The sequence below is a fragment of the Trichomycterus rosablanca genome, chromosome 25 (assembly GCF_030014385.1).
Source record: "Trichomycterus rosablanca isolate fTriRos1 chromosome 25, fTriRos1.hap1, whole genome shotgun sequence".
NCBI lineage: Eukaryota > Metazoa > Chordata > Actinopteri > Siluriformes > Trichomycteridae > Trichomycterus > Trichomycterus rosablanca.
The window spans coordinates 7647213-7672220 of NC_086012.1; the positions used below are offsets into that span (position 1 = coordinate 7647213).

General features: G+C 39.3%; 1 protein-coding gene across 3 annotated transcripts in view; it reads right to left on the minus strand.

Annotated features, from left to right (window-relative positions):
- Window positions 1-768: 768 nt before the first annotated feature.
- Window positions 769-25008, minus strand: part of efr3a (EFR3 homolog A (S. cerevisiae)) — a 122955-nt gene continuing 98715 nt past the window's right edge. For 2 of the 3 annotated variants that reach the window (XM_062987566.1, XM_062987565.1), the window contains exons 13-25: window positions 24355-24406; window positions 21345-21517; window positions 19129-19204; window positions 16943-17104; window positions 14290-14421; window positions 14114-14181; window positions 13844-13971; window positions 11280-11330; window positions 9776-9861; window positions 8346-8394; window positions 5186-5289; window positions 2402-2451; window positions 769-928 (exon numbers count right to left, since the gene is read on the minus strand). In XM_062987566.1, coding sequence (XP_062843636.1) covers window positions 823-928; window positions 2402-2451; window positions 5186-5289; window positions 8346-8394; window positions 9776-9861; window positions 11280-11330; window positions 13844-13971; window positions 14114-14181; window positions 14290-14421; window positions 16943-17104; window positions 19129-19204; window positions 21345-21517; window positions 24355-24406 — 1237 coding nt within the window. In that variant the 3' untranslated portion in view covers window positions 769-822. The remainder of the gene's footprint in view (window positions 929-2401; window positions 2452-5185; window positions 5290-8345; window positions 8395-9775; window positions 9862-11279; window positions 11331-13843; window positions 13972-14113; window positions 14182-14289; window positions 14422-16942; window positions 17105-19128; window positions 19205-21344; window positions 21518-24354; window positions 24407-25008) is intronic. The other variant, XM_062987567.1, reaches the window with a different exon arrangement.

Sequence of the window (25008 nt, forward strand, 5' to 3'; positions counted from 1 at the left end):
GTGTGTGAGCATGTTTGGTCTTTCGTGTTTGGTCACTGTCATCTCTAAAAAACGCACATACAGCAATAAAATCAAATTGTGCATTCATTTATGATAGTAGCCCTGATTTACTAAGGGTTTTCATGTTCATAAAGCGCATATCAATAACACCCACAAAAAAGTGCAAGCTAATTTACTAACAGTGTCTGTGAAGGATTGCTTTCAAACGAGGCATTAAAATGTTTCTACAAAATACAGAATGGCTCAAAGTCTTTGTAGCCTGGATTGGAAACCATTAAAGTACTTTGTGCTATTGAAGCTCAACAGTCTTCCATACCTACAACATGACAGAATGAAACAGAAGTGGAGAATCTCGTATTAGGTTCCTATCAAGAATTAAGAGTCTATATAAGTTTGTAAACATCTTTTCAAGAGGAATAGGACCTACTGAGTCTTACATTCACATAGAGACAAAAAACTCTGAACAACACAGCTAAAGCTGTTCTTAAACATGCACCAACAAGTACCGTAAAGCTGGTGCATGACTGAAGAGCATTAAAGGTGCATGTTGACGAACCTCGTCCAGTCACAGCTTTTCTCCGGGTTTGGATTACTTTTCATTTAACTTTCACTAGTCTGAATTTTGTATCGTAGGGATAGCAGGTAGCCATTGAGGTTATTACAGTGCAGGTCTGCTAAGGTTTAAAGGGGAATGCTAGGAATGTAAAGCCACAAGGTTATACTTATACACCGTACCTAAAAGCAGCGGTGAAGTGAAGTGATGTAATCTAGTGAACACCAACGGTTTAATGGTGGGTGGTTATGATACAATACAGGTTAAGGTCAGTAGACACAGAGATCAGGAAACTTCATCTCGTAGACAGGTATGGACTGGTACTGGGCATGGCCAGACGTCACCGTTACAGTGCCAGATGGACTGGGAGGTGGGCTGCAGACAGACAGATATGTGCACGTTTACATTCCACTGATTATAGTAACAGAAGAATACAGTAAGTCTAGATGCAATTCTTCAACCAGCTAACTTTGAAAGATGCAAACATGCTTGTGCAATATAATAAAATTACAACCCCAAGTCAAAAGTTTGGACAGAATAACAAATGCAAATAAAATAAAAATGCAGTGTTCCTTACATTTACTTTAACTTTTATTTGATTGCAGACAGTTTAAACCCATGATATTTCATGTTTTTTTCTGCTCAGCTTTTCATTTGTTAATATACCTCCATTCATGCATTTCAGGCCTGCAACACATTCTAAAAAAAGTTGGGACGGGGGAAATTTGGGGCTAGTAATGAGGTAAAAAAACTAAATAATGATGTGATTCCAAACAAGACAATGCAAAACCACATGCTGCACACATTACAAAAGCATGGTATGTGGAAGAAGAGGGTACGGGTACTGGCCTGCCTGCCTGCAGTCCTGACCTGTCCCCAATAGAGAATGTGTGGAGAGTTTTGAAAAGAAAAACGCAACAACGACGGCCCCGTACCGTTGCAGATCTTAGGACATGTTTGCAGGAAGAATGGGACAAAATAAAAGCTGAAACACTAAATCACTTGGTATCCTATATCAATATATATATATATACACACACTATATCTCTCTATCCTCTGTGCCACGTCTCTTAAGTGTGGTGAAAAGGAATGGCAACATTAAAAAGTGGTAAATGCTTTACTGTCCCAACTGTTTCTGGAATGTGTTGCACGCCAGAAATGCAGGAACGGATGTTTATTAATAAATAAAATGAAGTTCCAATGATGATGTCCCAACTTTTTATGATTTGGGGTTGTATGTTAATAAGTGGAAAATTAAAAATTGTGGCAGAATTTCAAATTACATGGCAGTGGGGTAGGTTAATTCACATCTCTGGCGCTTAGTGGAGGAGAGCAGAGCATCGCTATTGGACACGGACACGTTATTCCGCCATGTGCTGATTATAAGTGGTTGTGTTACCAATAATGTACCTCCATTTTGTGTTAATATTGTGCTATTTTAAACCCAGGATATTTGATATTAAGCATAAAAACAGTGATGATCTTGCTTGTAATGCTAAGACACAGCGAGCAACAACAATGGAAACTAATGCTTGCAGTTTTACTTTACAATATTACATTTTTATTTGTAATTAATTTAATTAGGGTTAATTTTAATTATACTTTTATAAGCATTTTATTATGTACAAATAGATGTTGGACTTGATACATAAGCTAGCTCGCTAGTGGTAAGCGAGACAGGTGTTGGAGGTGGATACTTAGGTTAAGTATCCTGTTGAAGTTGCAAAGATTTTGGGCACGCAAACCCACTCTTGGAATGGAACCAATTTGTATCTAGAGGACTTATATATAAAATCACAATGTGTGCATGATTTGGTGAGAAATTTACCAGATGAAACTGAAACTCACCGTATAGTCAGTTCAAAGATCTGAGCCAAACGATCATGCAGCATGTTAGCCTGAACACAGTGACAAAGAGAGTGTGTTAGATATAACATTTCTAGTTTGGGCTTATTGAACCTGATATGTGTTGCTAGATTTTACAGTAAATATGAACAATGTTGATACATAGTTTATAGAAAAACATTGATAACTGTAAGAAATCAGATTTCGTAGATCATTTGATTGACAGGTTTCAATAGGCTTTTTTGTCATTTCTGCTATATACAAATACATACTGAAATGAAACAATGTTCCTCCAGGACCAAGGTGCAACACAGAACACAAGTGCAAACAACACAATATACACAGCGTAGATAAAACAGTATATAAATACAAGGCACATTTCCTAAAAACCTAAAAAGTGAAAATGATATACAACAAATGTTGATATGTAAGAGTGTAAGGTCTGTATAGCAAAAGTTACATTGAAGAATACTGTGCAAAATGCAATACTGTGCAAAGATGCAAGCAATAAAAGAGTCAGTGATTATTTGAATAAATTTTAGAGCGGTCAGAGTCTGAGGTGCATGTGTATGTGTTTGTGTGTGTGTGCTTGAGTGTGTGTGTGTGTGATTGTGTGTGTGTGTGTATACAGTGGTACCTTGCAACTCAATGTCAATTGGTTTTGGGAGTAACGTTGAGTTTAAAAGGTGTTGAGTTTAAAAGGGGTTGAGTTTTAAGGTATTTTTTCCCATAAGGATGTATGAGAAACATCTTAATGCAGTCCCATAGATTTTAGGTTAATGTAAAATAATGGGGTAGTTTTTGATATTTATACACTAAAATTAACACAAGTATAATAACAAAAACACTGAAATACAATTAAAAACAGTTAAAAAACAACCAAAAATACTATAAAAACTTGCTCTGTACCTTTAAACACCAAATTTCTATTATGGGCTTACAGAAACAGGCTCAGCCGTTACATTGAATAAGTTATAAGTCAAGTCATGTCAAATTTATTTATATAGCACTTTATATAATGGACATTGTCTCAAAGCCACTTTACAAAATCCAGGACCAACAGACAAAAAAAACCCTATTGATCAAGCAGAGGGCGACAGTGGCAAGTAAAAACTCTCTTAAATTTACAGGAAGAAACCTTGAGAGGAACCAGACTCAGCAGGGACCCATCTTTCTTGGGTGGTAGCAAGGGGTCGTATTATCTTTTTGAAATATTTAAATCAGCAAAATTGCATCGTACGTACTGTATGATGTGCACAATGTTAATTAGATTATTTTAGCTTGTGAAGAGCTTTCGCAATTGTTTATGGGCGGGGGTTGATTTTTAGGAGTGGGGGGGGCAAGTTCAAGATCAGCACACGGTAGGGGGCGGATGTCCAAAATGGTTGACAACCCCTGAGCTACATAAGCAGAGATTGACAGCTGGCTATCCAGGATAACAGCTGGCTATCTAACTCATAATCTTCACATTGGAAATTTCAAAAAGCTCTCACTTGCTTCGTAAGCAGCAATGACAAGACAAAGCCTCAAATATTTATATTTATATTAATATTTAAACTGATCAGCCATAACATTAAAACCATCTCCTTGATTCTACACTCACTGTCCATGTTATCAGCTCCACTTACCATATAGAAGCACTTTGTAGTTCTACAAATAGTGACTGTAGTCCATCTGTTACTCTGCATACTTTGTAAGCCCCCTTTGACCCTGTTCTTCAATGGTCAGGACCACCACAGAGTAGGTATTATTTAGGTGGTGGGTCATTCTCAGCACTGCAGTGACACTGACATGGTGGTGGTGTGTTAGTGTGTGTTGTGCTGGTATGAGTGGATCAGACACAGCAGCGCTGCTGGAGTTTTTAAATACTGTGTCCACTTACTGTCCACTCTATTAGACACTCCTACCTAGTTAGTCCACCATGTAGATGTAAAGTCAGAGACGATCGCTCATCTATTGCTGCTGTTTAAGTTGGTCATCTTCTAGACCTTCATCAGTGGTCACAGGGCGCTGTTGGCTGGATGTTTTTTTAGGTTGGTGGACTATTCTCAGTCCAGCAGGGACAGTGAGGTGTTTAAAAACTCAATCAGCACTGCTGTGTCTTATCCACTCATACCAGCACAACACACACTAACACACCACCACCATGTCAATGTCACAGCAGTGCTGAGAATGACCCACCACCTAAATAATACCTGCTCTGTAGTGGTCCTGGGAGAGTCCTGACCATTAAAGAACAGCATGAAAGGGGGCTAACAAAGCATGCAGAGAAACAGATGAACTACAGTCAGTAATTGTAAAACTACAAAGTGCTTGTATATGATAAGTGGAGCTGATAAAATGGACAGTGAGTGTAGAAACAAGGAGGTGGTGTTAATGTTATGGCTGATCAGTATGTATATATATATATATATATTTTTTTTTAATTTATTTATTTATTTTTACTTTTTTTTACTTAACTATGTAGTATAATAACAGATGCTCAAACCGTAGCATAAATATGCAAATTAATTTCCTTTTAAGTTCCAAGAATTAACACAATATAAATGTTTTATTCTTTCTTAAGCTGTTTAAAGTCACATGATTACTAACAGCTAGCTAAGACGTATTTATTTGTACAGAATCAGCTGGGACTTAGGAGCATAGTCCCTGATGTATAGACCCCCACCCCCAAGAATATACGCAATACTGCCAAACACCCCCTGCTTTGTCTACCAATCTTAGTGTCCCCACTAAAATATAGGAAATACACCAGCAATCTCCAGAAAACAACACAAACTTTTGTACCTTTGATTCACAGTGTGCAGCAATTTCCTCAAATGGAGCTTTCTGGAACTTTTCCATCACCTGCCTTCGCTTTTCTCTTTCCTGCTCTTCCAGTCCAGTAGTGGCTGGTGTGAAACAAGGTATTTATTTTTAATCAAACACATGTCCTTAAGAACACAGACTGGTTGCCATGGTTATACAGTGGCTTGCAAAAGTATTCATACCCCTTGAACTTTTCCATATTTTGTCACATTACAACCACAAACATAAATATATTTAACTGGAATTTGATGTGAAAGACCAACACAAAGTGGTATACAATTGTGAAGTGGAAGGAAAATTATACATGATTCAAAACATTTTTTACAAATAAAAAACTGAAAAGTGCGGTGTGCAAAAGTATCCAGCCCCCTTTTTTTCTGAGTGCAACCAATTGCATTCAGAAGTTGCCTGATGACTGCTAATGACTAAAAAGAGTCCACCTGTGTGTAATCTAATCTCAGTACAAATACAGCTGCTCCGTGACGGCCTCAGAGGTTGGTTAAGAGAATATTGGGGAGTAAACAGCATTATGAAGTCCAAAGAACACACCAGACAGGTCAGGAATAAGGTTGTGGAGAAGTTTAAAGCAGGCTTAGGCTATAAAAAGATTTCCCAAGCTTTGAACATCTCATGGAGCACTGTTCAATCCATTATCCGGAAATGGAAAGAGTATGGCACAACTGTAAACCTACCAAGACAAGGCCGTCCACCTAAACTTACAGGCCGAACAAGGAGAGCACTGATCAGAGATGCAGCCAAGAGGCCCATGGTGACTCTGGACGAAATGCAGAGATCCACAGCTCAGGTGGGGGAATCTGTCCACAGGACAACTATTAGTCGTGCACTGCACAAATGTGGTCTTTATGGAAGAGTGGCAAGAAGAAAGCCATTGTTAAAAGAAAACCATAAAAAGTCCCGTTTGCAGTTTGCCAGAAGCCATGTTGGGGACACAGCAAACATGTGGAACAAGGTGCTTTGGTCAGATGAGACCAAAATTGAACTTTTTGGCCTAAATGCAAAACGCTATGTGTGGCGGAGAATTAACACTGCACATCACTCTGAACACACCATACCCACTGTCAAATATGGTGGTGGCAGCATCATGCTCTGGGGCTGCTTCTCTTCAGCAGGGATAGGGAAGTTGGTCAAAGTTGATGGGAAGATGGATGGAGCCAAATACAGGGCAATCTTGGAAGAAAACCTGTTGGAGTCTGCAAAAGACTTGAGACTGGGGCGGAGGTTCACCTTCCAGCAGGACAACGACCCTAAACATAAAGCCAGGGCTACAATGGAATGGTTTAAAACAAAACATATTCATGTGTTAGAATGGCCCAGTCAAAGTCCAGACCTAAACCCAATCGAGAATTTGTGGCAAGATCTGAAAACTGCTGTTCACAAACGCTCTCCATCTAATCTGACTGAGCTTGAGCTGTTTTGCAAAGAAGAATGGGCAAAAATGTCAGTCACTAGATGTGCAAAGATGGTGGAGACATACCCTAAAAGACTTGCAGCTGTAATTGCAGCAAAAGGTGGTTTCACAAAGTATTGACTCAGGGGGGCTGGATACTTTTGCACACCGCACTTTTCAGTTTTTTATTTGTAAAAAATGTTTTGAATCATGTATAACTTTCGTTCCACTTCACAATTGTATACCACTTTGTGTTGGTCTTTCACATTAAATTCCAGTGAAATATATTTATGTTTGTGGTTGTAATGTGACAAAATATGGAAAAGTTCAAGGGGTATGAATACTTTTGCAAGCCACTGTATGTACAAGTCTTAGTTCACTAAATTAGTACTTCAATTGGACTTCAGTCAGTTCCAGGATTATTAGTGCTCCTGGTAGAATCGTTAGGTAAGGTCAATAAAAATGTATTTGTGGCTAATGAGCCTGCTCCTACACTGATCAGGCATAACATTATGACCTCCTTCCTAATATTGTGTTGGTCTCCCTTTTGCTGCCAATACAGCCCTGACCCGTCGAGGCATGGACTCCACTAGACCCCTGAAGGTGTGCTTTGGTAACATATCCTTTAACTCCTGTAAGTTGAGAGGTGGGGCCTCCATGGATTGGACTTGCTTGTCCAGCAACCAGTCAACCTCGTTGTTGTGCTCCTCAAACCATTCCTGAACCATTTTTGCTTTGTGGCAGGGCGCATTATCCTGCTGAAAGAGGCTACAGCCATCAGGGAATACTGTTTCCATGAAAGGGTGTACATGGTCTGCAACAATGCTTAGGTAGCTGGTACGTGTCAAAGTAACATCCACATGGATGGCAGGACCCAAGGTTTCCCAGCAGAACATTGCCCAAAGCATCACACTGCCTTCACCGGCTTGCCTTCTTCCCATAGTGCATCCTGGTGTCATGTGTTCCCCAGGTAAGCAATGCACATGATTCGTCAGACCAGGCCACCTTCTTCCATTGCTCCGTGGTCCAGTTCCAATGCTCACGTGCCTATTGTTGGCGCTTTTGGAGGTGGACAGGGGTCAGCATGCACAGGGCTATGCACCCCCATACGCAACAAACTGCTATGCACTGTGTATTCTGACACCTTTCTATCAGAACCAGCATTAACTTCTTTAGCAATTTGAGCTACAGTAGCTCTCTTTACGTGCATCAATGAGTCTTGGCCACCCATGACCCTGTCGCTGGATTACCACTGTTCCTTCCTTGGACCACTTTTGATAGATACTGACCACTGCAGACTGGGAACACCCCAAAAGAGCTGCAGTTTTGGAGATGCTCTGACCCAGTCGTTTAGCCATCACAATTTGGCCCTTGTCAAACTCAATCAAATCCTTAATCCCCAATCCAATTTTTCCTGCTTCTAACACATCAACTTTAAGGATAAAATGTTCACTTGCTGCCTAATATATTCCACACAATAACAGGTGCTGTGATGAAGAGATAATCAGTGTTATTCACTTCACCTGTCAGTGGTCATAATGTTATGCCTAGTCGGTGTATGAAAGAAATCCAACATGCAACTGCAGTGAATACATGTTCAAAAGACAAAAAAAGTGACTATCCCCTGCACTTTGACCCCAGCTTCCAAACAAGAAAAATAATTTCATGGTACTGTACACATGTACCTGTATGTATATATGACAAATAAATCGCTCTTCTTCTTCAGCTTACCAATAGCCTTCTTTAGAGTCTCGTAGGTAATCTCCTCAGCCAATTGTGACTACACACACACACACAAACACACACACACACACAAAGTATTAGAAAGTTATTACCTCTTGAATAACAATTCTGCAAATGAGGCCGAATATACCAATAACAATAAACCTAAGTGTATTCAACAACTGGCTTGTCCTGATGGTTTATTACAAATAAGGTGAAATATTTAAACAACACGATAAAACACAGTTATTAAAGAAACGTTAATGAAACAAGTGCATTATAAAACAAATGTTTGGACTTGCTTGTTTACTTTTCTCCTGCTAGACCATGTAATCCTGTCCTAAAATTTAGTTGCTGTACTTTGTACCCCATGAACTCCCTGCGTCCAAAGGCCAGAGACTGTAAAATTAATCATAAGTCTTTTCCCACTTTAAAGAAAAAAAAACTGTTAAACATCTTTTCCCTAGATAAGTGGTTATTAATCAGTCCTAAAGTACCTAACCCCCCCCCCCACACACACACACATCAAAACACTGACTGAGCAAAAGTTAAGCAAAGTACATTAGGAGCAAAGCAATGTGGCGATTACCAACAGTAATTGCAAATTGAGTGGTCCTTGCTTGTTTACATTTCTTCTGCCAGACCGTCTAGTCCTGTCCACAATTTAATATATTCTACCCCATCTTATTTGGTTGCTGTACTTTAATTAATTAAATTAATCATAAAAGTCTTGAAGTACCTGCCCTCCACACATTTGTGTTTTTCCTGCTCTAATACAGCCAGCTAATTATCTTCTATTTTAAGCATTGACCAAAACCTAAACTTTAGTCATCAAGTAGCAATTCGCTGGTTATTTCAAAACACTGACCGAGGACAAAGATGTTGACATTTCGTTGTAACCCTACAATCAGAATGCAACTAAGCAACGAAGCTCTCGTTCATTTTCAATTAAAGCTGGCGACTACAGGCAGTGTGAACGTTGGTGACATAAAAATGGACCAAGTTGTCAGCTCAAAAATTGAAGCAAAATTTATTTTTATGTGAATTAGGAGCAAAGCGATGTGGTGATTACCAATGATCAAAAATCCCCTTTCTTCATAAGCTGTTAAAGCTAGACAAACACCCCTGGTCTTAGAACAGCATTTCCAACTAGCTAATGAACACTCTGGAAATCTCTTTGAATACCAGCATTACAGCTTGGTTGCACATGAAGAAGGGCTAATTTAAAGGCCAAATAATTCTTATAACATTGGTTAAACATAAAAATTAATACATTTAAGACGTGCTGCTATTAAATCAAACACAGTATTTATAATTTATTTGTCCACTCTTGTGACCTGTGACCGACAAATTCAGTTTCTCTCTCTATGAGAGAAAAGCAACTGTAGTTATGGTTATTACCTACAGGATTACACTTGTGTGTGTGTTTGAGTGTGTACCTGGTCAGGAAGACTGTTGGATAGGATGTCCACCTGAAGTGAGATGGTGTCGACAAAACTCTTCCTCCGAGTTAACCGCTCTTCATCTATCATTAAAAGATTAACAGGATATCATGAGACTTAAATAACATAATAATATTCGCTTTTCCAAAATTGAAGAAGTTGCAGGGGTACACCCATCTTTGCTTTCTTCTAAAGAAATTGTTTGACATAAACAATATCAGAAACAAGATGATAATAAATAAAACATTTGGCTACAAGGAAACTTACCCAAACATCAGTCCAAGTGAGAGCACCATTAGTGAAAAACATTCGATTAATATAGACTACATGTAAAATGTATGTACTACTGTATGAAAAACCTTTCCGTTACTTAAAGCTAAATAATCAATAAATACCATACACTACAAGGCCTAAAGAATGTGGACTCTTTGCCTTTTATTCTCATAGACCCCCATGTGTTTGAAACTATTTTCTAGGACCCTATTATTATTTTTATGCTTTCAACAAGGATGACAAAGGTTATTGTTAATGTGAAAGCTTGATTGATGCAGAGGGTTTACTTTGAGTGGACTGGTGGTGAGAGCTTCTTCACCTTAGTCTACTTTAGCGGAATTTGCATCAACAACTGAATCGGAATCTTTTGTAGTTGCCATCCATTGACCTCTGCACTTTTGCGGTGAGCAAATCAAATACATGTCCATTCTCAAAGAGCCAAAGTAGGCTACAGTAGTTTAAAATTGATTTATATGACATCACAAGAAATCTCCCCTATGCCAATAGCCTACTGATCTTCCTGTCCCATCATGTGTGATCCTGGTTGAGAACCACTGATCTAGCCCATCACCCTTGAAATCTCGAGTCCAACAGACACTACTGGCTGACTGGGAATAACATGATAGGCCAGTCAAGTTCCTCCACCTCTAATAGGAGCACAATAATGCTAAAACAGGAAAGAGCCTTACCAGTCAAGAATAATATTCCTTCTTCACCAAAATTCACAGTGATCATTGTGTTCATTAGGCACGTGCTAAATACTGTTATTAGACAGATTGTAGAGAATAACTGAATCTGTCTAGGGAATATTATGAATATTAATATTCATGACTCAAAGGTCCAACAAAAAAAATTTAAAAAGGGCACCACACCGATCACTGTTTGTTTTCTTTGGCCAGGTAGTATGTATTGCTACAGCACATCAGCTACAGTTGTTGGAAACAACAGGAAGTCTAAGGTCAGGATCACAGTGCTGCAAAGTCTGTGTTTGCTAACTCTTGGTTCAGGAAAGTTTCATCGGTCTACCTGTACCAGTTATCCTACAAGTACTGCAGAGGAACCTACAGGAACCTACAGACTGTTCACAAACAAAATACCATTTCCAGAAAAAGTTGGGTCATGTTCAACTGACACAAGTACAAAAAAAGCAAAGTAGTATTTTTCAAAGTGTCCCAACTTTTCTGAAATTTGGGTTTGTCCGTTAACAGGGCTACAATGCTACATGTACCTCTGGATGTCTGCCTGCATCTGTTCAAAATCTTCCCTACTGTGTAAAGGACTAGAATAAGAACACAGACAGAAACATAGACAGAAATACACACAAACAGAAAAAAACTCTTGGAAAAGCTTAAAATAATAGCTGATATTAGCAAATACTTTAAATACATTCCCAATACATGAAATAGAAAATAAAATACATAAATACTCCTGGTAGATAAATATAGTTCAAATAAAGAGATATTTCACAAACTGGTTGCTGCTTCATGTAGAGTATAAACAATAGTAATTGCCACCTAAATTCAAAGATTTAGATTAAGTGCTTGTGCGCTCTATTACACTATTAAGCCTGTATACCATTTCCAATAGAACAGGATGACTTTGTGGTTGAGAAGATTAAAAAAGCATGAAATATACAGTGTATCACAAAAGTGAGTACACCCCTAACATTTCTGCAAATATTTTATTATATCTTTTCATGGGACAACACTATAGAAATAAAACTTGGATATAACTTAGAGCAGTCAGTGTACAACTTGTATAGCAGTGTAGATTTACTGTCTTCTGAAAATAACTCAACACACAGCCATTAATGTCTAAATGGCTGGCAACATAAGTGAGTACACCCCACAGTGAACATGTCCAAATTGTGCCCAAAGTGTCAATATTTTGTGTGAACACCATTATTATCCAGCACTGCCTTAACCCTCCTGGGCATGGAATTCACCAGAGCTGCACAGGTTGCTACTGGAATCCTCTTCCACTCCTCCATGATGACATCACGGAGCTGGTGGATGTTAGACACCTTGAACTCCTCCACCTTCCACTTGAGGATGCGCCACAGGTGCTCAATTGGGTTTAGTCCATCACCTTTACCTTCAGCTTCCTCAGCAAGGCAGTTCTCCTCTTGGAGGTTGTGTTTGGGGTCAGTTTTCGAAGGGAGGGGATCATGCTCTGTTTCAGAATGTCACAGTACATGTTGGAATTCATGTTTCCCTCAATGAACTGCAGCTCCCCAGTGCCAGCAACACTCATGCAGCCCAAGACCATGATGCTACCACCACCATGCTTGACTGTAGGCAAGATACAGTTGTCTTGGTACTTCTCACCAGGGCGCCGCCACACATGCTGGACACCATCTGAGCCAAACAAGTTTATCTTGGTCTCGTCAGACCACAGGGCATTCCAGTAATCCATGTTCTTGGACTGCTTGTTTTCAGCAAACTGTTTGCGGGCTTTCTTGTGCGTCAGCTTCCTTCTGGGATGACGACCATGCAGACCGAGTTGATGCAGTGTGCGGCGTATGGTCTGAGCACTGACAGGCTGACCTCCCACGTCTTCAACCTCTGCAGCAATGCTGGCAGCACTCATGTGTCTATTTTTTAAAGCCAACCTTTGGATATGACGCCGAACACGTGGACTCAACTTCTTTGGTCGACCCTGGCGAAGCCTGTTCCGAGTGGAACCTGTCCTGGAAAACCGCTGTATGGCCTTGGCCACCATGCTGTAGCTCAGTTTCAGGGTGTTAGCAATCTTCTTATAGCCCAGGCCATCTTTGTGGAGAGCAACAATTCTATTTCTCACATCCTCAGAGAGTTCTTTGCCATGAGGTGCCATGTTGAATATCCAGTGGCCAGTATGAGAGAATTGTACCCAAAACACCAACAGCCCTGCTCCCCATTTACACCTGGGACCTTGACACATGACACCAGGGAGGGACAACGACACATTTGGGCACAATTTGGACATGTTCACTGTGGGGTGTACTCACTTATGTTGCCAGCTATTTAGACATTAATGGCTGCGTGTTGAGTTATTTTCAGAAGACAGTAAATCTATACTGCTATACAAGCTGTACACTGACTACTCTAAGTGATATCCAAGTTTCATGTCTATAGTGTTGTCCCATGAAAAGATATAATGAAATATGTGCAGAAATGTTAGGGGTGTACTCACTTTTGTGATACACTGTATACAAAACACATGAATTAAACAACCAATAAAAGAAATAATAAAGAGGTTTACCTATTCTTGCTTATTTCACAAAGATTTAATTCACATTAACAATAACGTAAGAAATTAAAGCAAAAAACCTGCTATGTTAGAATCCTCTTCAAAATAAGTCTTCTCTGACCTAGACAGTGCAGCTGTAGATTCATATTTTCTCCACTTCTTCATGATGGACTATACTGACCTCCAAGCCTTTCAGATTTTTTTTTATACTTTTCTAGATCTATGTTCTTTATAACTTCATTACTAAGATGTTTTAATGGTTAAATTAATTTTGGTTTGTTGTATAAATCTATAGTCTCTACCATACTTGTAGACCATACTTAGAAACAGTTTAGGAGGCACTTTTTTTCAAGGCACTGCTTATGCTGCCCAGCACTAACAAGAAAAGACATTTTGAAAAATACACACATTTACCCATTACTACTGCATATTAATGTTCTGATACACTATAAATGCTCTCAGTTTTCAGAGGTTCAAGTCTCAAAATGAACCAAGCATTGCAATACACAGAATACACAAATAATTGCAGATCATAATATTTGTGAATATTCAGGTATGTACCTGTAACCTGTGGCACGTACGGCACACTGAGTCTCTCTGCGTTGTATCCGGGTCCGGAGAGGGCCTCCACAAGATCAGCTGTCTGAAAATACAATCCACTGTCCTCACGATCCAAACACGCAGGCAAGCTGAAACAAAAACAAAAAAACTAATTAAAATAATCAGATTAAGTAATCATTTCAAACCTGACACAGCTAGCTAAACACACAAACACAAACACACACACACACACACACACACACACACACGAAAAGCTCTTTGCATACTTACACACACTTCTCTTTGAAAACCTGTTCAGGTAGCAGACAAGGAGCTTCCACATTCCTCAACTCAATAACCTATAATGAGAGATGGAGTCAATACATTTTAAGTTTGCTTTTAAAAATATGTGATAAAGGATAGTAGTAATAGTAATAAATAATGAGTGTGTGTAAACATAAATATACCTTGCTGACATGCTGGCAGAAAGCGGAGTTGGCAATCATTTGGCTGAGGAAGTTAAGGTAAGCTGCAACCAGTGCCATGATGCCACAACGAATAAACATTGGCATGTTTTCTTCATTTTCTAAAGCCATTTCCTGCAGTCAAACACAAAGCACACAAAGGATGTGTTAATTAATATACAGCCTGTGTGTAAGTGTGTGTGTGTGTAAGAGAGAGATAAAAAGAGATAGAGTTTATATATACTTCTTTAAAAAAAAATTTATTTATGCATTTTCTCCCTAATTTAGCGTAGTCAATTTGTCTTCTGCTGCTGGGGGATCCTTGATTGCAGTCGAGGTGGGTATATTGCTGCTCACGCCTCCTCCAACCTGCGCGCAGCCCTTAAGGACATTTACACTTTATATACAGAAGTATGTGGATGTCAGATTAAGATATACTAAGATATACTTTATTTGTCATATATACAGTGCCTTGCAAAAGTATTCAGCCCCCTTGAACTTTTCAACCTTTTGCCACATTTCAGGCTTCAAACATAACGATATGAAATTGTAATTTTTTGTGAAGAATCAACAACAAGTGGGACACAATCGTGAAGTGGAACGAAATTTATTGGATATTTTAAACTTTTTTTAGAAATAAAAAACTGAAAAGTGGGGCGTGCAATATTATTCAGCCCCCTTGCGTTAATACTTTGTAGCGCCACCTTTTGCTGCGATTACAGCTGCAAGTCGCTTGGGGTATGTCTCTATCAGTTTTGCACATCGAGAGACAGAAATTTTTGCCCATTCTTCCTTGCAAAACAGCTCGAGCTCAGTGAGGTTGGATGGAGAGCGTTTGTGAACAGCAGTTTTCAGCTCTTTCCACAGATTCTCGATGGGATTCAGGTCTGGACTTTGACTTGGCCATTCTAACACCTGGATACGTTTATTTGTGAACCATTCCATTGTAGATTTTGCTTTATGTTTTGGATCATTGTCTTGTTGGAAGATAAATCTCCGTCCCAGTCTCAGGTCTTTTGCAGACTGCAACAGGTTTTCTTCCAGAATGGTCCTGTATTTGGCTCCATCCATCTTCCCATCAATTTTAACCATCTTCCCTGTCCCTGCTGAAGAAAAGCAGGCCCAAACCATGATGCTGCCACCACCATGTTTGACAGTGGGGATGGTGTGTTCAGGGTGATGAGCTGTGTTGCTTTTACGCCAAACATAACGTTTTGCATTGTGGCCAAAAAGTTCGATTTTGGTTTCATCTGACCAGAGCACCTTCTTCCACATGTTTGGTGTGTCTCCCAGGTGACTTTTTATAGATATCTTTGAGAAATGGCTTTCTTCTTGCCACTCTTCCATAAAGGCCAGATTTGTGCAGTGTACGACTGATTGTGTCCTATGGACAGAGTCTCCCACCTCAGCTGTAGATCTCTGCAGTTCATTCAGAGTGATCATGGGCCTCTTGGCTGCATCTCTGATCAGTCTTCTCCTTGTTTGAGCTGAAAGTTTAGAGGGACGGCCGGGTCTTGGTAGATTTGCAGTGGTCTGATACTCCTTCCATTTCAATATGATCGCTTGCACAGTGCTCCTTGAGATGTTTAAAGCTTGGGAAATCTTTTTGTATCCAAATCCGGCTTTAAACTTCTCCACAACAGTATCTCGGACCTGCCTGGTGTGTTCCTTGGTCTTCATGATGCTCTCTGCGCTTTAAACAGAACTCTGAGACTGTCACAGAGCAGGTGCATTTATTTGATTACTTGATTACACACAGGTGGATTCTATTTATCACCATCAGTCATTTAGGTCAACATTGGATCATTCAGAGATCCTCACTGAACTTCTGGAGTGAGTTTGCTGCACTGAAAGTAAAGGGGCTGAATAATATTGCACGCCCCACTTTTTAGTTTTTTATTTCTAAAAAAAGTTTAAAATATCCAATACATTTCGTTCTACTTCACGATTGTGTCCCACTTGTTGTTGATTCTTCACAAAAAATTACAATTTCATATCGTTATGTTTGAAGCCTGAAATGTGGCAAAAGGTTGAAAAGTTCAAGGGGGCTGAATACTTTTGCAAGGCACTGTACATATACAGTTGTACAGGACAATGAAATTCTTTCTTCGCATATCCCAGCTTGTTTGGAAGCTGGGGTCAGAGCGCAGGGTCAGCCATCGTACGGCGCCCCTGGAGCAGACAGGGTTAAGGGTCTTGCTCAAAAACCCAACTGTGGCTGCATAGCAGAGCCTGGATTTGAACCGCCAATCACTAGGCTACCACTGTCCAAAGATCATGGTCTTGCTGGTAAATCCATTCCAAAACCATGGAAATTCAGCAGCTGTAATCTAGCTGCTGCTTATTTATGGCCGATATGACCTGATGTCTGTCATATTTGTACAGAGCACCATTTCCATTGTAATACATGTGGCTTAGTCCTATGTATCCAATAAAAGTAGCACTATTTATTGGGGACCAGAAAAGTTACTTGTTTACAAGTAAAGTCATTTAGGGTTTGCCTTGGTGGTTATTAGTGATAGTACAAGTTTCTGAATTATTTAGACTAAAAAATTAAAGCAAGCATACGTGGAAGAGGGGTAGCAAAAGGATAAGTTATATACAGAGCTGGATTTAGGTAAACTGTTAAAACCACAATGAAAGTGTCAGTGTGTACCTGTAGAGCAAGGGAGAGGCGGATAAGATCTATAACCACATCCTCATTAGCCAGTTCTATTGTGAGCAGAGCCAAAGCAGTGAAGAGAAGCTCAAAATTCTTCTGAACATTATCGTCCTCCTTACAGCCCAGATAGATATGCCTGTATAACTGCTGCCCATGCTACAGATACAGACAGACAGTTTACTGTTCAAAAGATCTAATACATTACATTTGTATTATGCTACAGATTAATACAGTCAAGCCGGAAAGTCTGCACACCCCTCTCACCTTCTCCACATTTTATTACATCACAGACCCATTCTATAATAGATTGAGTTCTTTTTTTGCCTCAAACATCTACACACAATCACCAATAATTACAAAGTGAAAACAGTGTTTAGAAAATACGCAATTTAATTTTACTGACAAAAAACGTTTATTTAGGGTTACATATTTGTACACACCCTTACACCCTTAAAACTCGGTTGATGCACCTTTGGCAGCACTTACAGCTTCAAGGCATCTTGGGAAAGAAGCTATGAGCTTGGCACACTTGTTTCTGGACAGTTTTGCCCATTCCTCTTGGCATATCCTTGCAAGCTCCGTCAGGTTGGATGGGGAGCATCGATACAGAGCCATTTTTAGCTCCTTCCACAGATGTTCGATTTGATTCAGGTCTGGGCTCTGGCTGGGCCACTCAATGACATTCACAGACTTTCTCTGAAACCACTGAAGCTTTCCTTCTATCAGGACTAGTCGCCCTGGTCCCGCTGCTGAAAAACATCCCCACATCATGATGCTGCCACCGCCATGCTTCACTGTAGGGATGGCATTAGCTAGGTGATGAGCAGTGCCTGGTATTCAGGCCAAAAAGTTCAATTTTGGTTTCTGGGTGCCTTTTGGCAAACTCCAAGTGGGCTGTCATGTGCCTTTTACTAAGGAGTGGCTTCCGTCTGGCCACTCTACCACAAAGGAGCGATTGAATTTACCACAGGTGGACTCCAATTAAATTGTAGAAACATCTCAAGCAGTATCAGTGAAAACAAAATGCACCTCAGCTCACTTTTGGGTGTCATATCAAAGGGTGTGCACACGGTACATATGATATTTTACATTTTGATTTTTAATACATTTGCACAAATGTCTAAAAACCTGCTTTCACTTTGTCATTGTGGACTATTTTGTGTAGAATTTTGTGACAAAAAAGAAGAATGAGTCTGTAATGTAATAAAACATGGAGAAAGTGAAAGGGGTGTGCAGACTTTCCAGCTTGACTGTATTAATGTTGCAATTACAAACTTTTAGGAAATTATTCATTTACTGGTTACACTAGTAGGTTTTTAGCCAGTGTTTCAGAAGCCTCAAATTTATGTTTTTTGGTAGTGTTTGGATTACATCTGACCTTCTGAGCAAATTTCCTTTTAACATTATTGGCAGTTTGAGTTTTTTTTGTTTTTTTGGCATAAGACCAATGTTTTATGCGCTCTATAATCGGTGAAGTCAAACTAGCCTTATTTACCTGGACAGAAAAAAAACAACCAGCATGTATCATCGATTATTATCACAAAAATGCTACATTTAACTATAAAACTTTTTACTACCAAATTCATTATTTTTACAGGCTTGTTGTGATGTTGCTCTACTTTTTATTGATTTTTATAAAAGTACACTTAATTGGCATTATTTCTTTTTTCTTATTTCTTACTCTTGCACACACACACACAATTGTGATTACATGGACGAGGCTTGTAACTCGTACTGACATGCACATTTATTTAGAGTTACTTGCAATCAGTGGCCAAATTTCTCTTACAGAAGCTGTAATTGTATCAAGTGTTGTTTTAGATGTGGGGGCATGGTGGGTAATTTAAGAGAAATGTACTTTCTGCCCCCTGTACTATTCATCAAGCAAAACGATTGTTCATCAAGAGAGGTATCTTGTTGCAAAATGTCAGGTAACTGAATCGGAAAAGAACCTTTAATGAGTAACTAACAATCACTGGTCTGTTGCAGTCCTTATTGACTGACACTAAAGACCACTTAGTAATTAGAGTAAATTATACAGCTTTAAAATAATGACATTTTAAAATCTACCATTTTATTACCATTTCTATAAACAACATTTAGTGTTTTTTGTTTAAGAAATAATGTCGTTATCACGTTTCCTAAATTGACAAAGCCAACATTTAAAAAAAAGCAGATACCGTCTTCATGAAAACAACGTCTTGTTTGGAGATCTTCTCTCGCTTTATCTTCAAAGCAGCAACATTAGGAATGATCCTACCGAACAAAGAGAAATTATGATTAAATACATACAACTGCAAGAAAAAAAAGGTTTTAAACTTATGAAAATATCTGGACGTCTACGCATGTACTTAATTACTTGTAAAATATAATTCGGTAAAATAAATTTTATAAACATTGCAAAAAATTATGTTTCTTGAATGTCCGAGTAGCAGTCCTCTACTTATAGCTTGGATCATGCAACATTTACATTTTCAGGACTTAGCAGATGCTTTTATCCAAAGCGACTTACAGTACTGACAGTACACTGATCAGCCATAACATTAAAACCACCTCCTTGTTTCTACACTCACTGTCCATTTTATCAGCTCCACTTACCATATAGAAGCACTTTGTAGTTCTACAATTATCAGTAATTGTAGAACTACAAAGTGCTTTACAAAGACCATTAAAGAACAGCATGAAAGGGGGCTAACAAAGCATGCAGAGAAACAGATGGACTACAGTCAGCTGTAGTCCATCTGTTTCTCTGCATGCTTTGTTAGCCCCCTTTCATGTTGTTCTTTAATGGTCAGGACTCTCACAGGACCACCACAGAGCAGGTATTATTTGGGTGGTGGGTCATTCTCAGCACTGCAGTGACACTGACATGGTGGTGGTGTGTTAGTGTGTGTTGTGCTGGTATGAAGGGATCAGACAGCAGCGCTGACGTAGGTGAGATTTTAAACACCTCACTGTCACTGCTGGACTAAGAATAGTCCACCAAGCAAAAATATATCCAGACAACAGCGCTCCGTGGGCAGCGTCCTGTGACCTCTGATGAATGTCCAGAAGATGACCAACTCAAACAGCAGCAATAGATGAGCGATCGTCTCTGACTTTACATCTACAAGGTGGACCAACTAGGTAGAAGTGTCTAATAGAGTGGACAGTGAGTGGACACGGTATTTAAAAACTCCAACAGTGCTGCTGTGTCCGATCCACTCATACCAGCACAACACACACCAACACACCACCACCATGTCAGTGTCACTGCAGTGCTGAGAATGATCCACCACCTAAATAATACCTACTCTGTGGTGGTCCTGACCATTGAAGAACAGCATGAAAGGGGGCTAACAAAGCATGCAGAGAAACAGATGGACTACAGTCAGTAATTGTAGAACTACAAAGTGCTTCTATATGGTAAGTGGAGCTGATAAAATGGACAGGGAGTGTAGAAACAAGGAGGTGGTTTTAATATTATGGCTGATCATTGTATACTGAATAAGCAATGCAAGGTTAAGGGCCTTGTTTGAGGGCCCAACAGTGGAAACCTGGCAGTGGTGGGGATTAAACCAGCAACTTTTTGATTACTAGCCAAGTACCTTAACCACTAGGCTACATTATTTTTTTAATGATGCTGAGAAATTTTCCACAAAGAGCTGATTGTACAAGAATTCATATGGAATATAACCAAAAACATTTTCAATGGTCAGGACCCCCACAGAGCAGGTATTATTTAGGTAGTGCAGTGACACTGACATGGTGGTGGTGTGTTACTGTGTGTTGTGCTGGTATGAGTGGATCAGACACAGCAGTGCTGCTGGAGTTTTTAAATACCATGTCCACTCACTGTCCACTCTACTAGACACTCCTACCTAGTTGGTCCACCTTGTAGATGCAAAGTCAGAGATGATTGCTCATCTATTGCTACTTCTCCAAGTTAGTCATCTTCTAGACCTTCAACAGTGGTCACAGGACGCTGCCCACAGGGCGCTGTTGGCTGAATATATTTGGTTGGTGGACTATTCTTAGTCCAGCTGTGACAGTGAGGTGTTTAAAACTCCATCAGCATTGCTGTGTCTGATCCACTCATACCAGCACAACACACACTAACACACCACCACCATGTCAGAGTCACTGCAGTGCTGAGAATGACCCACCACCCAAATAATACCTGCTCTCTGGTGGTCCTGAGAGAGTCCTGACCATTGAAGAACAGCATGAAAGGGGGCTAACAAAGCATGTAGAGAAACAGATGGACTACAGTCAGTAATTGTAGAACTACAAAGAGCCGTGGCATGGTAAGTGGAGCTGATAAAATGGACAGTGAGTGTAGAAACAAGGAGGTGGTTTTAATGTTATGCCTGATCGGTGTACATTTCGTGTAAGCACGGAGTAAATTTAGGTGTACCGGATGCCACGGAGTTTGGCTCTGTTATCGTGTCGATCAATGATGTTGTGTAGGATCTCCAGGACAAGCTGGCGGAGCTCACTGTCCTCCATCAGAGATATTGAGCACAGAGGCTCCAGAAACGCTACGTGCAATCCTGCATTCATTGTCTTGCACTTAAAACCAGATGTGACCTGTAGACACACAAGCAAACCCAGTTAACGTATGGCATTTCTATACATGTATGACTGGGCATTGCTTGAAATTCAATGTCTAGTAAAGGAATATGTAAACTGTGTAAAAACAAATGTTTCTTAAAGGTATAGCTTGTGATTTCCTGAAATTTCGGGAAAAAACACATTCAAATGTGTTAAGAGCAGAGACATCTTGTCCTGGCCAGATGTTTTATGATCTACTACATTTAATTTCTCTGTTTACAATGGTTACAGTGCCACACTGAGAAGCTAACCCTCTATCCAGCAAATAGTATGAGGGCTTTAAAAAATTAGGCCCATGGCAATCTCTTGCACAGGGAGCACAGTCATGCTGACACAGAAAATAACCAGCATAGAAATAATTTCATTTAATGACATATACACACCAGTTAGCAATGGGTTTGGCTGAATCACAGACAGTGTACAAAAAGAGGGAAGAGCAGACTGTACTTTTTAAAAAGGCTAAGATCTTTTAACATCAGCAGGCCCCTTTTGTGCACCATCTATCAGTCTGTGGTGGCCAGTGCTCTTTTCTTTGAAGTGGTTTGCTGGGGTGAGGGTGCTCAAACAACGGACACAAACAGAATTAACAAACTTATCAAAAAAGCCAGCTCCACAATTGGGTCCGAACAGGATTCAGTTCAGCAGGTAGCAAGTTAAGAATGCTTACAAAACTTAACTCAATAATTACAAATCATTCACACCCACTTCATGCCCTGGAAGTGTTTCGACAGAGCACCTTCAGTCATAGACTGATTCCTCCTAGAAGCAGGACTGAACGCTACAGGAAGTCTTTCCTAACAGCTGCAATCAGACTCTTTAATAATTCATAATAATTTATAATAAATACCTACCATTATTGTATGATCTGCATACACCAACCTCTAATGTTTATTTGTATATAGATATTTCTGTGAATGTTTTAGCTTGTTTTTTATACTGTGTCTGTGGATGTTGTATATATGTAACAAGTTGTTTGTCTAATGTGAGCTGCTGTAACAAAGAAATCTATCCATCCATCCATCCATCCATCCATCCATCCATCCATCAGAATCAGATTTATTGGCCAGGTATGTGGATACACACAAGGAATTTGTTTCCGGCTGATGGTATCTCTCTAGTAATGGTACGATACAGTGTACAAGCAACGTATACATTAAACATTAAACACAAAATCACAAAATTATCCAAACTATAAGATTATATACACACAATATACAGATATGTAATTTAGCAGCATCTGAAATATTTACAAAACAGTAAAGTGCACAACATGTAGGATGAGTACTACAGTGTAGTCAATTTGGCAGCAGATGAATATTTTTACGCTTACGTGTTATGTATTATCAGTCATTTATTTATTTAGTAGGGAGATCCATCCATCCATCCATCCATCCATCCATCCATCCATCCATCCATCCATCCATCCATCGGCTATTGAGTACATATACAAGTCATGGCCATTATTATAGAGTTGGTTCCTCTCTGTTTCCTTAACAGCCTCCAATATTCTGGAAAGGCTTTTCTTTACGTTTAAGAACACTTCAAGAAGCTGCTCAGTTTTTTGCCATCAGAACAATATTGAGGTTGGGCACTTGAGCCCTGTTCACACATTTAAAAAAAATATTTTTTTTCTTTGCATTTTAACTTTTTTTTTCAAAACTAGATCAGCATTAGCTTGAATGTAAACAGTCACTAATGTTTATAACATTGCTGCTGAGATTCAGGGTTCAAATCTCAGTGTTCCTATTGACCCGACATTTACACAGACATGATTGGCTGTTTGTATGTCTTGAGCCAGTATAAAAAAAAAAAGGTTGCGTCAGTAAGAACATCTGATGTAAAAACTGTACCAATTTGGGTATGGGGACCAGAATAATCTGCTGCTGTGACACCCAAATACTGGGAAAAAATTCAAATGATAGATGAAGTAACAAACAATAGGGTTCATAAGGATATTAGCACATTTAGATAATGATTATGCCTATTCTTAAGTAAGTTTGTGTTTTGAGTTCAAGTTGCAAAATTTTTAGTTTGTTAATATTATTTATATGTAAGCAATTTAAAGTTCCCACAAAAACATCAATTTCTTTTATAGAAGCAATTTTATTTAGCTTATTTTCCAGTATGAGTCATTAAGTGACACACAAGCTACTGGATAAAGACAGATGATTAATACAGAGATAAGAGCCAAATCATTCCATAACTAATCACTATGGGAAACATGCAAATGAGACCTTGTTGCAGAAAACAACATGAAATGTTATGTGGCTATGGCAACCCAAAGCTCAAGCAGGGTACCTAAAGCATTTTCTTCAATCAGTGCTGTGCCTTACAAAGATCGATGAGGATTTACACAGATACAAGCTCGTTTGTTGACCTTCTTACTCTCCATCTCACATATGGAAACATGTAAACACACACACACACAACTAACAAGTGTGTGGATCTGGCTTGTTGAGTGACAGGCTACAGGCTATTGGTGTTTATTATAAGACCCAGCCGCAGCTGTGTCTGAACATAAAACCACACACACACACACACACACACACACACACACACACACACACACACACACACACATAGCAGGTGGCTATGTAAGAGAGGAAGTACCAAAACCTTACATCTGTGTCTGTGTTACATTTGAGTCCTCAAAGCCCAGACACATTCAACAAAATCAGATTCACACAAAAGTAATGTTCTACAAATAGCAAAAAGTACCAACACATATACACTGGCAGACACAGCACACACATACCAGTGATCATGTTACTAATCACAGACAGACAGAACAACTACATAACAGAAGTACTGACCATAATAAGAGAACTGAGGAGCATCGTCTGAATCCTCCTAGTACCTTGGGGTCTGAGAGAAGGACAAAGAGATAGACATAAGATCAAAAACAGAGCAAAGGTAGAAATCTTAATACACTACATGGCCAAAGTTATGTAGACACAGCTCCTAATTATTAAGTACAGGTGTTTAGCCACACCCATTGCTACCAGGTGCACATATAAATACTACACTATTTACAGACGTGGTTAGAAAAAAATTATCCTTGCATTTTATTTAAACAGGCAAGATACAAAAAGCCAGACTGGACTTTGCTAAAATGCATGTTGACAAACCAGTCTTTCTGGGAAATGTTCTGTAAATGGATAACACAAAATTAGAGCTGTTTGGTTAAGTCCCGCCAACTAGGTTGAAAAATAAAGATTTTAAAGAAAAGAAACGCGATGCCCACTGCAAAACATGGAGGAGGCTCAGTAATGTTTTGAGGTTGCTTTGCTGCCTCAGGTACTGGATAACAGTCATTTTACAGTCATTTTAAGACATTTTAGTGCAGAACATACAGTCCGATGTCAAAAACTGCAAACTGTGCCTCTGTAGCAGGTCATGGGTTAGTAGGATCATCCAGTAGGATAATCAAGCAAAACATACAGCAAGAGCATGAATGAGGAAAGAAT